We start from the raw sequence: 17,953 nt of genomic DNA on the forward strand, positions 1-17,953 counted from the left end.
GGTCACTATGAAGTTTATACAAAGGCTGGACTCCGCGGTGTTCCGTTTATATTTCATATGTGGATATTCAAACAAAAGTTTATTTACTGGGAACCTGAGGAAACGGGGAGGTTAAGCCAATAACGTCCAGGACACTCCTAACAAATTCACATATTTAGCAGGTATCGGAGAATTGTTTAATCAACATCCTTCAAATGCATTTTTAATGGATGCACTTAACAGTGTTTTTCGTAACTGGTCATACAAGCGCCACAAAAATACTACAGACTCTTGTATCTGCTGATACAATATTGTGTATATTACTTGACTTTCAGCTATACGGGAATAAAAGCTGTCAGCTACGTTTGCTGCCCTACCACCCTGGTTGATATTTGTAACTGAATTGAAAGGAGAAAATCAGGAACAGGTGTCATTTTTTTCCCTCCTTACCTCGGTTAAGAAATAGTCCATCTGCAGATGTTACTAAACCTCCCTACAGAGAGGTGAACATTGCCAAAATGGGCAGAAGCTCTTTCCTCATTTGTTTTTTAAAAATAGTATACAAAGGTAAGAGTCTGTCAGGAAGCCTCATACAGGCGGTTGGTCCATGTAATCATACTGATTTGAGAGACGGCTCCTGATTTTTTGGGATTATTTGGGATGTTTTTGTTCCCCGAGGTGTGTGTTTTTTAAATAAATAAAAAAACATTCCAAGCACTCAAGTAGTGTTGGATTCCCAGTATCTAGCAGCCCCAGCCAGCTCGGCCAGTAGTCTGGGATGGAGGAAGCTAGCATCTTAAACCCCTACCCTAAAGTTTTATGCACTTCCTAACTCTTCCACAGAGTCTGGACAGGATATGGCTTGGCGTGGTCAGCCATTTTGTGTTGTCTTAGTTGTCATAAGGGTGAAGTGACCCTATGCGCAGGCTACAATACAGTTCTTTACACAATTTATATTGTTGCACCTGTTGAACTACAACAACCTCCAACATCTCCAGACGGCATGGCCAGTGCTCAGCGATTATGGGAGTTGTAGTCCACAACCTCTGGAGGGCCAGAGGTCGCCTAACCTTGCCTTAGTCTACAACCCAAGGACTAAGTAAACACGTGCTACTATATTTGTTCACATTGCCCTTTCTTCCACTTTCCTTCTGCTCTCTTTCCCATGAATGAAATTTAAGATTACAAGATGCTTGGGCAGGGACCTGTGTAAACCTCCATATACATTACTGGAGAACAAATTTCAAATTCGGAGGCAGTTAAAGCAATTTTCTCAGGTCCAAACCATTAGCGTAGGTCAGTTCATTTTAGCAGGGACTGGTCACATTATTTCTTTGAATAGTATCTGCATCAACTGTGCTGTCTGTGTGCTCCTCGCTTACTCAGAAGTCCTACTGAGTTGAACCAGACTTACCTCAGAATTATGTGTGCATGGGATTTCAGCCTTAGAAACTTTCCTCATAACAATATGCGAACTAACACTAATAGTTCACAAAACACTGCAAATGGGTGAAATCATATTCATGGAAGTAGGTTTTCCAGCATTATATTAAAGCAAACGTTTCGAATTTGATCCATCCACCCCCTAACTACACTTTTTCACTTCTCTACAATAATGGGTGACATCCAAATAAGACACACAGAGTAGACTCGTTTTTTTAGTCTGAGTATGACTAATATTGGATCTTGTCCAATGTTGTCGTAACGTTATGAAGAAATCCCAGGGCTAACATCTGGCCCTGTACCCATAAAAAAATGGTGGAAGTGCTTAAAGAGCACCTGATATTGAGGAAGGGTACATGCTGGTAAATCCTAATAGCTTAACATTAGATGGTACCAACAAGAGCCACTGGTGTTACAGAGCAAGAAAGGGTTTTATAAATTCATGCATGCTGTTTTTTATTGTAAGATTAATGCCTTGCAGTTACCAGGACTGACACCAGGCTGGGTGCAGGGGCTGCCGGCTGCCCTTTAGAGGATTGCGCACACCACCCTTGTCCCCCTATTTCTGAAATGAAGATAGTCATGACTGCTTTTCTGGGTGGCCCTGCCCTTCCTTGACACCTCTGCTTAGAATGTGTCCTGCTCATCTATTTTTGAAGGATAACAGGCTCTTTGATCCTCTGTGCTCCTTTTAATCAAACCTATTTACTGCTTTAAAGCCAGTATGGGGTCCCATATTAGGGTGACCATTTATATATCATCACAAGAGAGAACACAAATTGTTGTGAATTGGGCACCATGGCTTTGGTCTTGCATACCTGAAGGACCATTTCCACCTCCATTGTTCAGCCCAGACACTGAGGTCCAGCTCAAAGGGCCATCTGGTGGTTCCCTCATTGCAAGAAGTGGGGTTGCAGGGGACCAGGAAGAGGGCCTTTTCGATATTGGCGTCCACCCTGTGGAATGCTCTCCCATAAGATTTCAAGGAAATAAAACAACTGCCTGACTTTTAGAGGACATCTGAAGGCAGCCCTGTATAGGGGAGTTTTAAAAGTTTGGTGTCTTAGTGTTTTAATTGGTTGGACGCTGCCCAGTGTCGCTGTGGTAACCCAGCCAGATGGGTGGCATAAAAACTATTATTATTATTACTACTACTACCACTACTACCTGATAATGTAGAGGTGTAAGCTTAGAAACAATTCCTATAATTTAAATAGAATACAGTCATACCTCATGTTGCATCCACTACAGGTTGCGTCTTTTCGGGTTATGGACGCACCGAACCCAGAAGTCCCGGAACGGGTTACTTCCGGGTTCGGCGCATCCGTAACTTGCGAGCATGAGCAGAAGCGCTGAATTGCGCTTTGCGGATGCGCAGAAGTGCCGAATTGCGTCGCGCACGTGCGCAGACGCAGCTATTTAGGATGTAGCCTTTTCAGGTTGCGAACGGGCCTCCGGAATGGATGCCATTCGCAACCAGAGGTACCACTGTACATCTTATCTGACTGGGGCAGACTCTCCACAGGTGACCTGAGTGTCTGCTCAGTCTGTTCCACAGGGACTAGCCATTTATGTGAAACCTTCCCGCCGCAGCAGTACCTATTTATCTACTTGCACTGGCGTGCTTTTGAACTGCTAGGTTGACAGGAGCTGGGACAAAGCAACGGGAGCTCACCCCATCACAGGGATTCGAACCGCCAACCTTCTGATTGGCAAGCCCAAGAGGCTCAGTGGTTTAGACCACAGCGCCACCCACGTCCCTATTGTGAAACTTTGAGGCTCCTACTCTCCCGTCTTTATCTTTAAATAGAACTTTGACCATCAAAAAAAGGGTTGTCCTCAGACAGCCCTTCAAGCAATACATAAAGAAAGACATCATCGAGCTATCCCATATTAATCTTCTCATTTCCCTTTCCCTCAATTATTATTATTTTTTTAAACAGTGGAGGTGGATTCTTATGAAGTCAGCAGAAAGTCCAACACTGTCTGCTTCAGCAGCTTCAGTCAATGTCAGGATGAAGAGAGGAATGTCTTTCGCATGCTTTGCTTCTCCAGCTAGCCAGTAGGTGGGTGTGTTTAACAGAGGAAAAAAGCAAGGAGGAAGGAGCCTGTCAACCAGCCTCCCCAGCTAATTAGCTCAGCCTACAACAAAGATAAGCCAGTTGGGGAGGAGGACCCCCTGAAGGGTCTTTTGAATCTGGGCAGTGTCTGATTGGCAGATGCGGAGGGAGATTCTTTGGTAATCCAGTTCATCAATGAGCTGCATAAATTCAGGACAGGGCTGGAAGAATTCAGGCATGTGGTGGACACTTTGTGGATGCAGTCTGCAAGAAGGCAGCCCAAAATGGACAGAACCTTGGAATCTCTACAGCATATAATCTCCCAAGTCCTGCCTCACAGAGACCCTGCACTTGCATTTAAAGACTGTAAGTACCAAAACAAAGTTCCTGGACTTTTCATTTGACTCAGACAGAAACCTGTAACAGGGGTGTTGTATAGATCAGCCCATCAAATGCTCTGCTCTCTCTCTGTGTGTGTGATGTTTATGAATATATTTTTTTCCTGCAAGAGTTAGTGCTGCGATTCTCATTGGCATGGGAGTAAGCCCAAGGGAACTCAGTGGGTCTTACTACTGAGTAGATATGTGTAGGGTGTGTAGCAGTAAAACTCTGGGGGGGGATTGAGTACTATATTTGCAATCACAGAATAATGTACTATACGTACACACTTCAAATCCTAGAAGAGTCTGATTATATGCTTAATAAAGTTTTGCCTGAAAACATGCTAAACTGTTTACCGTTTACAGTTGTACCTATATACAGGTAAGATTTACATATGTTCTTTCACCGTAACTCACGTGCTATTTATTTGTAGGGATAATGCTAGTTGCAAGTCACATGCACACTTCAAACTGCATCTGAAAACAATCCTATTTATAAATACTGAGCCTGTTTGTTCAGTAGAATTTGTATCAAAGTCTCTTAAATTAAGTTCCAAGAAGTTCTCATTGTCTCAGGCTGCAATCCTGTACGCACTTGACTGCAGGTAAGCACTGAGTGGGACTTACTTTTGAGTAGACATGCATGCAATTGCATTATAAAACAGCTTCGATTTGCTGCCTCAACATTAAGCAGAGACTGCTTACTTTCTAGTTAAAGCTTCGTTTATGGCTCCCTCTGTGATCTCTGTAGGACAAGGTGTTAATTCATATAAGAGAGGGCATCAGAATGCAACCCAAAATCTCTTGATTCTGTGCTTGGAAGAGAAAATTCTTATATATTAAAGAGGAAACCAACTTGAAAATTCCCCAAAATTTACCGTGATGAATCAGACTAATAATAATGTAGTCTCACCTTCTCCATCACCATGTTTTTTTTTTTTGTTCAGTTCGTTGCTTTTTCATAATTTGTGAAAATTGTAATATTAGTCTAAATTACTCAGTCACATTGTAGAAAAATCACTCGGCTGCCTTTGTTGGGCAACATTTCACAGAGAAAGTTTATTACTATCTATATTACACTCTGTGGCACTATGGGGGAGACACTCTTCGAAAGTATCTGCTTAATTTCTTTGTCAGGAGCTATGGTAAGAGTTAGCAACTTCCTCAGCCCTTTGCGTTCTTTCAAAAGGAGCATGGGATGAATGGTTTTAAATAAGCAGCTGGCGAGAGAGGGAAGTTGTGTATCAGTTATTCCATACATAGTTTGACAGAAATCAAGAGTTAGACAGATAAACACAAATACAGCTCCTGAGGCCACCCAGAAGGAAAACTCAGTGCCATTGCATCAGTCCCACATTAAGCAGCAGTTAACAAACCTTGTGGAGGCAGATACATCCCACAAGCACAAAGGATTTGATCTAGAAAAGGTGGGGAACTTCCCCCCCCTCCCCTCCCATTGTGGCAGATTCCTGAAGATCATCTGACAAGGTTTTGATTGAAAATGTATGTACTGGCCTCTCAGACAAAGTTATCGTGACCACCCACAGATTTGTGGGCTGGAAGAATGGCTACAATAAAGAAAGAAAAGCACATGAGGCTGGAATACCATTTTCAATGGAATCTTATCACAAAGTGGGGTTAACCATTAAAAAAATTAGTTCTTCCACTAGAATATATTGAATATATTGCATCCTGTTAACAGACTTTAGCCAGCTGAATGCTATCAGTCCCCCTTAATGTAGAAGAGGATGAACCTTCATTAAATCAGTGTTTCAGAAGCCTTACTTTCAATATAAGTGTCTGCCATGGGTTTGTAGGGTCTTGTTTTTTACATTAATTTGCTGTTCTTTTCTGTGTTGTCTTTAATGGTTTTATGGCTGTGCTTATTATATTTTCTACATCACCTTGAGAAATGTATATTAGTAGTAGCAGTAGTAGTAGTATTTATACATATATTATGTTATTTATTTAGAAGAGTTCTATTCCCCCTATTATCTACATGAGTCCCAAAGGCTGCTTATATTTCTCTTTCACTTTCCCAGCAGTTTCAGTATATAAGGTCCTATATGGATTAAATCCTTGTCCCTACAATTGTGGTATTTGCCAGCCCTTTGCTTTCCCAAACTGTTCCCCCCTCCCCCCCCTCCCCCGGAGTCATTCTTACCAGTATTCAAACATGAAACGGAGGTTTATGTAAAATCACATACGCACAACAAGTTTCATGGCACTATCTTAATGATCAGGGCAGACGTATCATATGCTGCCTTTCTGCATATTTCCTGCCCCTTTGGAAATGTATGTGGGAGTCAAACTGAGTTTCGTAGAGTCATGGAGTTTATAAGGACACAGAGGATCATCTAGTGCGTTGCAGGAATATGCAGCTGCCTGTCCCATACGAGGATCAAACCTGCAACCTTGGCGATATCACCACCACACTATAAGCAAGACTGAACTTGAAATGCCAAATTCTGTCCTGAACAAGCTAATATTTGAACTTAAAATGCACTGAATACATATACCAGATGCCGTTTCAGTATCAATGTTTAAGGGAGATATGTTGTTACAAACAGGAAACCAGATGAGAAGCCTTACTTTGCCTGGTCAATAGCATTTTCTAGCTCCATAAGACAGAGGGAAACAATTTGTGAGTTCTATTCATATCACCACTGAAGACCAGATATTATTAGGTTGTTATGTTATCCTAATCACCTGGGAAGAAGTCCCTTTGATAGTCATGGAACTAATTCCAAGTACACTTTGTGCAGTGGGATTGCTCTGTAAATCTCTTAAAGTAGGAACAGAGAACCTGTGTCCCTCCAGATCTTGTTGGACTACAATTCCCATCATCCCTGACCTGCTACCTGAGGCTCATGGAAGCTGGAATCCAACGACAACTGGCGATCACAGTTCCCAATCCCAGCCATAAAGGAAGCAAGCAGCACATTGTTATACTATTTTAAAAAGAAAGATAACACCGCAGTTACATGATCTGACCACCAAGGACCTCATGGCCAAGCCTTGTTCAGTGCTGCAGCATTACAGATATGACATGAGCACCCTTAGACAACAGTAAAAGGGAAGATTGATTCTGGGGAATCTCAAAGGACTTGGGGTTCTATGCAACTCAGTTCTACTCAGAGTAAACCCATTGAAATTAATGGACCTAAATTAGTAGTGCCCATCAATTTCAGTGGGAAGGGGCTCTCAACTGGTGTTTTATGGCAGGTGTGTTCTGCACTATATAGTTGTCATAATAATAATGGTGGGTTTATTCTGCTTTGTTACTTCCGTGATGGTTCCCCAATGCTACCATATTATTGCTGGCTGGAAGACCACAGCACAACAAAAGCAGGACCTATATATATATATATATATATATATATATATATATATATATATATATATATATATATATAGTGTGTGTGTGTGTGTGTGTGTGTGCCCAGAACATTGGTGGTATGAAAATTTAATTGGATTTCAGCAAGAAGCTACAGGATATGCACCAATTGGGAGGTACAAAAAAGTATGGAATGCAGGGTTGTGTGTGACCGCCCTGATAGCATCATGAGCATAAATCATCATGAGTGAGCAATAAAAAAGGACATCTGCAGGGGCATTGCCTAGCACTGGATACAGCCCTTAGCTTATTTTCATCATGAAGCGGTTATACGATCAGCCCTTTACAATCTTTGCATTTTTCTGAATTATTTGAGACAATTGCTTTGGAGATGAGAGAGGAAATGCATAATACAATTGATGAGCAGTTCCTTCATTTTTTACAAAAAAAAAAGGAGGGGCAGCTAAAATGTACTGCATATTTAATATCACAAAACCAGGCCAGATTAGGTAAAAAGGGGCAAGTGTGGAACACTAACCTGCCCCTGCAAGAGCTCACTCACAGAAGCAAGGATATAGTCCTTCAAGCAGCCAGAGGCCCAAAACATTGCTCAGAAAGCCCTTTCAGAGGCCTGAACCAGCTACAGACCAGATCCATTTGTCACAGGGAGGTGGGACACATGGACAGAGTGCTCTTTCAGTGTTTCGAGCTATTCGTGCTTATGTGTTACGGTCGACTCAAGTTGTTCCAAGGTCAGCCAGAGGTGACTGAATTAAAAACAGGTTAGAAACCTACAGATTCGTGAACCCTCCACTCAAAGGCTATTTCAATTTCTCAGTGGTTTGGCTTTCTGCAAACTGAAAGGGAATTATGCCTTACAATAATTCCAGGTCTACCCTTGTTTGTAGGCCAATTACATAATCTGTAAAAACCACAAACAAATCTCTGTGGCCTCGTCAAATGGCAGTCTGATGACCACAGTCTTTATGGATTTTTCTAGAATTAGCATGGCCACCATCATTCTTCATATTTATTGTTTTATTAATCATCTTGGGATCAGAACAGTACTTGAAATGCACAAATGAGAGCGCCTGGGCCAATTTCAGGACACATGAAACTCCTTTTTCAGGGGTCCTAATGCTAGTTTTGAAATTGTCTTTGGCAAGAGGCCTGCACAGGCAGGGAGCCAAGACCCCCTTCTGAAATAACATGATCCTCAAGGCCACCACCAGGAGACCTCACGCTGATGCTCAACAGCTACACCAAGGATCTAGGAATAAATCACTGATAACTGCCTCAAGCTGAGGACAGTGGAAAAGCTTCAGGACCTCAACTCAAGTCCTCCAGAGAGGGGAAGCCAGGAAAGTAGAAACATAAGTGGATTATTCAGAAATCAGTTTAGAGGCAATGAGTGGAGCAAGGCTGGAAAACCTGTGGTTCTTCAGAAGTTGTTGGACTTCAACTCCCATCAGCCCCAGTCAGCATGGTAAATGGCCAGGAATGTTGGAAGTTGTTGTTCAGCAACATCCTGAGACACAGGTTCTCCATCCCAGAAGAAAAGTCTGGCCCTCATTTGACTGCCTTCATTAATCAGCAATCTCACGCAACTCTTTCAGCTGTTCTAGTGGTACTAATATTCTTATTGGGGCTAGAACTTATCTGATGAAACAGTACTATACTCTAAGCCAGTGTTTCCCAAACTTGGGTCTTCAGCTAATTTTGGACTACAATTCCCACCATCCTTGACCACTGGTCTTGATAGCTAGGGATGATGGGAGTTGTAGTCCAAAAACACCTGGAGATCTAAGTTTGGGAATCTCTGCTCCAAGCTCAGGATGACTATGCATCCACTTCCTTTGTCTTCGAGGAGCAAATTAGACATGTAAGCAGCAGGTGTGTGTTTCAGGATTGAATCCATATTGATATATAGCAGGGATATGGAACCTGTCATCTTCCAGTATTCGTTGGGCTGCAGTGCCCATCATCCCTGGCCATTGGGAATGCTGACTGCTGATGATGGAAGCTAGAGTCCAGCAACAGCTGGAAGGGTACAGATTTCCCATTCCTGCTGTAAAGGGATGAGAGGAGAGGTGTAAAGCACACTAGGCCAATAGGGAGATGCTGAATGGTAGATAAATAGGTACCGCTGCAGTGGGAAGGTAAACAGCATTTCCGTACGCTGCTCTGGTTCGCCAGAAGCGGCTTAGTCATGCTGGCCACATGACCTGGAAGCTGTATGCCGGCTCCCTTGGCCAATAATGCGAGGTGAGCGCCGCAACCCCAGAGTCGGTCACGACTGGACCTAATGGTCAGGAGTCCCTTTACCTTTACCTTACTGTTTTATAGCAACTGAACAGTACACCCAGTTCTGATACACAGGTTCACGGTAGTCCTCTTCAAAGACACCTGAGGACTCCAGGAGTCATCCACAGAGTGCTCAGGATTTATCTCTTGCAAAACGCTGGTGTGGCTAAGAGATTGACCTGTGAACTGTGGAGTGCCTTGTTCATATTTCATCTCGCGAAGATGGGAAGGGTGTGCCTTGGGATGGAACTAAGCAAGAATGGTTTGGAAATGAAGTGAGGGATTTGATGATGGAAGATGAGAATATGACCAGAGATGATTCAGACAAATGGAAGGTTGTACTCTTCTAATGAACACACAGATGAGAAATTTTAGGTTGTGGTGAATAAGAATCTTTTGCGTAAGTAGCAGTTTTCTCTCTCTCTCTCTCTCTCCCACGTTGTTGTTTAGTCGTATCCGATGCTTTGTGACCCCATGGACCATAGCACACCAGGCACTCCTGTCTTCCACTGCCTCCCGCAGTTTGGTCAAACTCATGTTTGTAGCTTCAAGAACACTGTCCAGCCATCTCGTCCTCTGTCGTCCCCTTCTCCTTGTGCCCTCCATCTTTCCCATTCTCTCCCATATGATACAGTAATACCATGGAGACTGAGGCAATCTGAGGCAATTTATGACAGTGGTTATGGCCCCAAGGCCCACATACGCAAGTTTGTCCAGACCCTCCACCAATAAATTGCTTTGTATATTTGTAGCTTCAGGCTTACACTACTTAAAGCTGAGGATCAAGCACACTGAGGCACCTGTGTTTACAGTACCTCATAGCCCTTGGACTTGTGCTCACTGAAGATAATGAACTGTCCCATAATGATATGCAGATCAGCATGGTGGTGCCGGCCCCCTGCATCTTTGGGAGTTCCTGGGACCCCAGTATCAAGTAGGAGCCCACTACTGGCCCGTCTTGGGCACCCCCTACCCCTTGAGTTCTTCCTCCTCCTCTTCATCTTGTCCCAGTGCTCTGATCAGCACTGGTCAACTGGTCTAGTTGCCATTAACATTTCCCACAATGCCCCTGGCGTACTGTTGCTCCAAGGCATGTGGGAAGTTGAACTGGTAGCTTAGACCCTGCTGCCCTATGTTGCACTCCCTGTTAACCACCAGATAAGCCCAACAGGAGCCAACAAGCGGGGACAGGACCCAACCGAGTCCCTTGAAGCTTGGAGACATATCAATGACAGATTAGCCCAATTTATGGTCTTAGCAGTATGAGGGAGTTATAGGTATGTGCACATTTTACAGCATTTTGATTTATAAAATGCAACATGGCAACCAAATTTATATTATATCTCTTACATCCATGTAACATAACTATTTCAGCCCCATGGCATTGCTCTTTCTCATCCTACACATTTAAACAATCTGCATGTATCAAACTGAGCCCAACTTTTACAGCTTCAGTCGAGGTGTGTGTTAAATTATAGTCCCTAATGGGAGGCAGCTGTAAGAAGGTGTGCCTATAAGTTATGGTATTTGTTTAAATGATATGGTTTTACTGATTATGTGTCATAGATTGATTGAGGAAATAGAAGACAATTTTAGTAGCCTTGCGACAAAAAAAATAGTCCTTTACGTAAAAAAAGAAATACAACTTAAAAAACCCAAATATGAAATGTATATTTCTCTGCAGTCAAATGGTTATTTAATAATAGTCTGACAAGTTAGTTAAAACAACTCTTCTTCTGAAAGCCCTTTTAAAGTATAAAACTGACTAAGCAGGAAATACTTACCGTGTGTGTTCTTTATAAACGGGTCATTTGTGACAATGAAATATTCCCAGGCTTATGGCTCTGTTCCACATTGCTAGTAAGATTGCAAAACCTCTGCTTGGATAATCCTCTTCTAAAATAAAAGGCACTGCTAGTTCTTTGGGCACTGTGTGTCCTGTTTATTGCAATCTTGGCATGATACATTCTTGTTTTAGTGCCTTCCTTCATAACTATCTATTGCTCAAAAGCTGAGATTGTTTTTTTAAATCGAGAAATACAAAGGTTCTTTGTATGGAGCTGATCCTGTTAGTAGGGAGGGGAGCATTCATGGTGGACCATTTCCTATGCCCTGTTGGCTCGTGATCACCTCCCCACCTCTTCCTTTTTCCATTTTTTAAAAACAAAACATTTCCTATTGACACACATTTGTAGGTGGGTGCAGGAGATTAAGTCTCCATACATTCAAAGCACACACATGGCTTCTCCCCCAAAGAATCCTGGGAACTGTAGTTCATCCCTCACAGAGCTGCAGTTGCCATCACTTTTAACAAACTACGGTTCCTAGGATTCCTTGGGGGAAGCCCTGTGCTTTAAATGTGGGTGGATGCGGCCCAACTACACAAGCTCTAGGGCCACCTTTTAAAGAGCAAGCAGAAGGATTTCTCTGATTTTAGTGCTGTGGTGTTTCATGCCAAGACTGGATATAATAGATACCCAGAGCTGATACAGGACATCAAAAAGTTTGGTCTCCATCCTCTTCCCTGCTGAGTTCAGGACAATCCTGAGACTAAGGTGGGGGCGGAGAAGAAGCTGACAGACAGTGGATGGGTTAGAAGCAGTAGTTTTTTTCTAGAAAAAGAGGTGCCGGAACTCACCATGACCCTTGTTCTCTTATAATGGAGAGGTGCCGGAGGTGCGTTCCGGCTGACAAAAGCCCTGGTTAGAAGAAGACAGGCAGGTGATGGCTGGATGTGGGCAGCCTCCATAGACCAGCCTCTACTGCACAAACTTGTTGACCAGCTAGAAACAGACTCACAGCATAGACGTGCTCTGGCCCTCAGCCATTCTCTTTGCCCATGCTTCCATTTTACTTCCTTCGTTGTTACATAGGGATCATGCCATGGGTAACCTATGCACATCCTTTGTATAATAATTTGATATCACCACCACAATTCCTGTCACACTCATAGTTTAAGATGGTTGAGGTTTAACAAACCTAAGTATCAGCTTTCCCTTAATGGCTTTTAAATGGAATTGTTACGAGACCTGTGTGCATATGTATGTGTGCCCATATTAGGGAAAGAGGAGTGATGGATGTAAATCTGGGCGCGGTGCTGTTTTAACAGACCCGATCTAAAAATCTAAACTGGTTTTGGTTTGGTGGGGTTCCCCCCCCCCGTATCAGATTTAATTCTTTAAGGCATGTTACCAGTTCTGATATTATCAGAAGTCAAAGTTGGGGGGGGGGAAGAATAAGGAAACAATATCAGAGGAAGCCTTTGGTGAATGTAAAAGCAACAGGTCACCTATCATGCTTCAATCTACAAGATTGCTTTGATGACTTTCAGAGATCAACAGCAAGTAGCAGAGCACATTAAATAAGCATTTAATAAAGTCTGCTGGTCTCAAGGGAGGAATACAACTTTAATTTGGAAAAACAATTCATTTCTTTGTGGCTTGGGTTTTCACCTTTGTTCAGTTTGTGTCAAAGCTTAATTCTACCATCACAGATTGAGATAACCATCTGTTTTCTATTTTCAGTTTTGGTTTAATTGGGGAAAGGGGTCTCCATGACCTTCTGAAAGGTCGCTCAAAGCAGTTTTTATTATTCCTATTATTTTACAGAGCCATTATATTTTCCACTTAGATCATCCATAGAAGTCCTTGAGTGAGAGACCAACCCAATATTAACATTCTATGATTCTCATAGAAAGCAGCTTTTCAGTATAGCTGGTCTATTAAAAAAAGGAAAGCATTTCTAGAGTGCCAATCACTACTTTGGAGGAAGACGCAAAATAAAGGCTCTTATTGAGCCTTTTCTGCAAAAAAAAGAATTGTAATGAGAGCCAGTGTGGTGTAGTGGTTAAGAGCGGTAGACTCGTAATCTGGGGAACCAGGATTGCATCTCCGCTCCTCCACATGCAGCTGCTGGGTGACCTTGGGCTAGTCACACTTATCTGAAGTCTCTCAGCCCCCCTCACCTCACAGAGTGTTTGTTGTGGAGGAGGAAGGGAAAGGAGAATGTTAGCCGCTTTGAGACTCCTTAGGGTAGTGATAAAGCGGGATATCAAATCCAAACTCCTCATCCTCTTCTAATGCTAGATTTATTGGTTTTCAACAGCAACTAGGGACCTAATTCTCCACCAGTAGTTTCACATGCTACATTTTTCATCAACATTTCATCTCAGCCATTTGCCAGAGGCAAGCCATCACATTTGTGCCACAGATTTACATAGACTTTAGTCAATGTATTGTTGCATGCCACACCCCAATCTCTGAGTGGTGTGAGATTTTAGGAGGTTTCCAGGCACTCACCTGTGTTTCCTTTTGGAAATGAGGCACAGTGGAGACTGCAGGGTATTTACGATATATGGTTTATTTACACACATACAATCTGAGCCTACGATGGAAGGATTAACAGCATTAGCACCCCAAGAGGGTCTTGCTTCTCCCATAAGTGCAGTCTAGGATTCAAACAGACATCAAACATCGTGCTCTGCCTGCTGCTCTGTCACATAACTCCAGGCTCCCTACTCCAAGCTTCTGGCTAACATTGCTTCTCCCTCTCTATTCTAAACTCTGGCTTTATCTGTTGAAGGAGGGGCCCCACTCATTTGCTGCTGAATTCACACATGTATGGGGAAATAAAGCCACTTCTCTCCCCAACCCAATTCCATGAAAAATCACCTGAGATGGACAGTGGTGTTCCACCCATTGGCTCTACCCCAACCATCACATCCTCGGGTCTCCCTGTCCCACTGACGACATGTTGGGAGCATGTTGGTGCAAGTTTCCAGGTCATGAAGAGAGCCTATACATGTTTATCGGGTTTACCCATTCCGTGTATTTCTCCAACACATGGCTAGCATGGGAATGGGGCCAGGACAACATGGGTGAGATCAATGACTGGTTTCTATCATGCTATTATATATATATGTGATGTATGTTTTTAACACCTGAACAAGGCTAGGCAGGATTGCAGTACTGCTTCTCTTCAAACAGAAGGGAGACCAGGAAGGGAGGCTGGGCTGTGTATTTAAGGGAGCAATGCATTGTTAGTTCATTAACCGTGAAGCCAACACAAAGTGGCCATTTGTGTCTAGTCTTGGTCAGTCAAAATCTATGACCTTTTCAGTTTGTGGATTAGGTCATCAGACTTCAGCCTTGGAAAACAATGAATTTATTTTATATCTAAATTTAATCTGTGGCTTCCTTTGCAGATTTCTTTCCCATGCCTACATCCATGTAAAGTTATAAAAGATAGGCATCATTTTTTAATGCAGGGCTGTAGTTTCATTCCCATGCAAATGGAGATATATAGAATATGGGTTATTGCTAACGGATTGTTTCTCTGTTTTGGCAGTGAATGTTGTAGCAATGCTTCAGGAATTCTGGGAGAGCAAACAGAAACAGAGAGGTGTGTTTTCAAGCGAAGGCACTGTGGTCTACGAGTCACTAAATTCTCCTGGGCCTCCGTTTGTGAGTTATGTTACCCTGCCTGGAGGAAGCTGCTTTGGTAACTTTCAGGTAAGAATATATGCTGAAGCATTTTAATGAAAAAGGACTCTGCTGCAAGAAATTCGGCCTGCCATCATGACTATCCCTCTCTCTGTCATAACACTAGAACTTTGGGTCAACCAATGATGTTGGTTTGGAACCAAAGGAAGTTTTTCTTCACACCATGTACATGTCCAGATTATGTCTGGGCATATGGGCCAGTTTTGCTATGCTGCTTCTTATTTGAGCATTTGTGACTTATTTCTACCTTGATACTTGAATCCAACACATGGGAAGGATCAGGGCGAAGGAGGCAGAGTGGCCTGCATGGCCCCTCCACCGACATTTCAGGAACCTTCTGTCAAGAGATACATCAGTGGGACAAAACAAGAGTATACTATAGATAATGATGCATCTCTAAAACAATTTCCAACCCTTTTTAAATTTCTTATCTGTCTCCACTCTGAATTACCGTGTGTCCTGATCCCCTGGCCTACCTGGAAGATGGTGTGCCAAGAAGATGTCCCAAGTCCAGAAGCCAATTCACACAAGCCAAGTCCAGGAAACACAGTTTGGGGTCAGTCCAAGTAAGCCAAGATAGGAGTTCAGTAGTCAGGGTACAGTCTAGAGTCAATCTCGAAGTAGAAACCCATGAAGGTCCAAGGAGAATCCCAGGCGAGGTCCCTCAACATGGGCAGTTGAGCAGATACAGTACCTCTGCTCTGCTTCCTTCTTATCCTGTGTCTGATGATTGCAGCATCTGGGCTTGATAGGGCATCTGACCCTCACCTGCTCTCAGCTTGCCCCAGCTGAGGAATCACATGCCTCCTTTCCTGTCTGACCAACTGGTGGACTAGGCTGCAGCCCCTGGCCTGCCGCCACTTCCTGGATTGCCCTGCCCACTGTTCCCTATATCTTAGGACCGGCTGTGTTCGTGGGGACAGGGTCCTCTCTGACTCTAGTGAGGGGTCCCGCTACTCGGCTTCCTGTGCACTAGCCCCTGCTTCCTCATCATCCTCTGTCACCTGTGAGTATTTTCTACTGAGGTCCAGCGCCGAGGGCCTTCTGGCGGTTCCCTCACTATGAGAAGCAAGGTTACAGGGAACCAGGTAGAGGGCCTTCTCGGCAATGGAGACCACCGTGTGGAACGCCCTCCCATCAGATGTCAAGGAAATAAACAACTATCTGACTTTTAGGCAGCCCTATTTAGAGATGTTTTTAATGTTTGATGTTTTCTTGTGATTTTTAATATCCTGTTGGAAGCCACCCAGAGTGGCTGGGGAGGCCTGGCCAGATGGGCGGGGTATAATAAATTATTATTATTATTATTACTACAACCTCTCCTTCCCCATCTCCACCTTGCTCCCATGTGACCCATTCCGAGCTGCACTGCTCACCAGGATCCTTCCCCCCCCCCCGGGATTCTCTGCCAGTTCATGACACCGTGTTACTGTATATTGGGAGCAACAAGAATTCTACATTCTATTTCAAGAAAAATCCCACTCTTACAAACAACAGAAAACTCTTAACAAGAGAAGTCCCCTTTTGAAATCTGTGCCCCTTGCTGTTTTTCTTCAGTTACTCATTCTACGCATTCTGTAGGTTGTTTTTAATATTTTTTTTACCTGGAATATTTATAAACTGTTATAACATAATGAAATACCATAGTGGTGTACAAAGCAATAAAAATAGAACAGATAAAATAGTTCTGAAATCAGATCCTGCCCACCCTTCTGAGAAAACCTGTAGAAAGTTTTCAGCGTCTGAGGAAATGTATCGGGAGGCAGTGTCAAGAGTCTGTCTAACTTCAGTGGCTGGTGTGCATAGGAAGCTCTCAGAAATGCAGTGAACAGACTTACTTCAAACTGGATAGAATTTCTTGAACTTGCAATGTATTTCTAAATGCTTGTAGTGAGACTGGCCTGCCAAAGTTATTTTTTCCTCTATTTTACTTCTTAAAATATTATGTGAGAGAGATTTTGTGGTTAAATGTGGTGTGGTGAATTTGCTGTATGCTTTTTATAAAAACATCTTACTATCTTATATGCCATCATCGCTGCATAATAGTTCTCTTTGGTTTGCTGTCATTTCCGAATACGTCAATACACCATCATTTCTGTTACTCATTTCACATAAATGTCTCCCTTGTGCATTACAAAAGAGCTTATAATGCACTTTTAATGCTGTTTGTGCATATGGGTCATCCATTATGTTTAGCCTCAGTTATCAATACTTGCGCATCAATACCAACTTAGCTCTACTTGTGGTAGCTGTCCGAGAGAACATTGGGCAAGTTCCATAGGATTGAGCCCATCTTCTCTTTGGACGGGTCTCTCAAAAGGTCTTGTATATTGATCCCTCCCAGAAGATCGCCAAAAGGGAGCAGATGGGTCTAATTGCAGAGAGGAATTTCCAAAGAGTAGAGAATCAAGCACTGGAAATGTCTAATACAGATTCCAAATGAATTGTCCCGAACCCCTGGCAGAAAGTCCGTATTTCAAGTCCAAAGTCCAAGTCCAGGGGTCAAGCCACACAAGTCCAAAGGTCAGGAAACAGTCCAGCGTCAATCCAAGTAGCCAAGTCTGAAGCCCAGCAGTCAGAATACAGTCCAGAGTCAAACTCAAACCCAGGCATGTATCCAAGCCAAGATCCATCAACATGGGCAGTTGAGGAGACACAGCACCTCAGCTCTGCTTCCCTTTGGTACTTTGCATGCGGTTTGCAGCATCTGGGCTGGATGAGGCAGGTGACCCTCACCTGTTCTGAGCCTACTCCAGCTGAGGAATCACACCCCTCCTCCCAGAGCTAGAGAGCCCCACTTAGCCAGCTAGGGAGCTGGGCTGTGGGCCCTTGCCTGCCTCAGCCTCCTAGAGCACCACTCCCGCTGCTCCATATACCTCAGAGCCTGCCATGTCCATGGGGACAGGGGCCCCTCTGGCTCTGCAGATAGGTTCTTCTGCTCTGGTTCCT

General features: G+C 43.4%; 1 protein-coding gene across 1 annotated transcript in view; it reads left to right on the forward strand.

The window, feature by feature from the left end:
• Positions 1-3,493: 3,493 nt before the first annotated feature.
• The window catches only part of LIX1 (limb and CNS expressed 1), a 34,643-nt gene continuing 20,183 nt past the window's right edge, over positions 3,494-17,953 (forward strand). The window contains exons 1-2 of the mRNA XM_035100019.3: positions 3,494-3,848; positions 14,850-15,013. Coding sequence (XP_034955910.1) covers positions 3,740-3,848; positions 14,850-15,013 — 273 coding nt within the window. The 5' untranslated portion in view covers positions 3,494-3,739. The remainder of the gene's footprint in view (positions 3,849-14,849; positions 15,014-17,953) is intronic.

The sequence above is a fragment of the Zootoca vivipara genome, chromosome 10, assembly GCF_965207765.1.
Source record: "Zootoca vivipara chromosome 10, rZooViv2.hap1.1, whole genome shotgun sequence".
NCBI classification, from domain to species: Eukaryota; Metazoa; Chordata; class Lepidosauria; order Squamata; family Lacertidae; genus Zootoca; species Zootoca vivipara.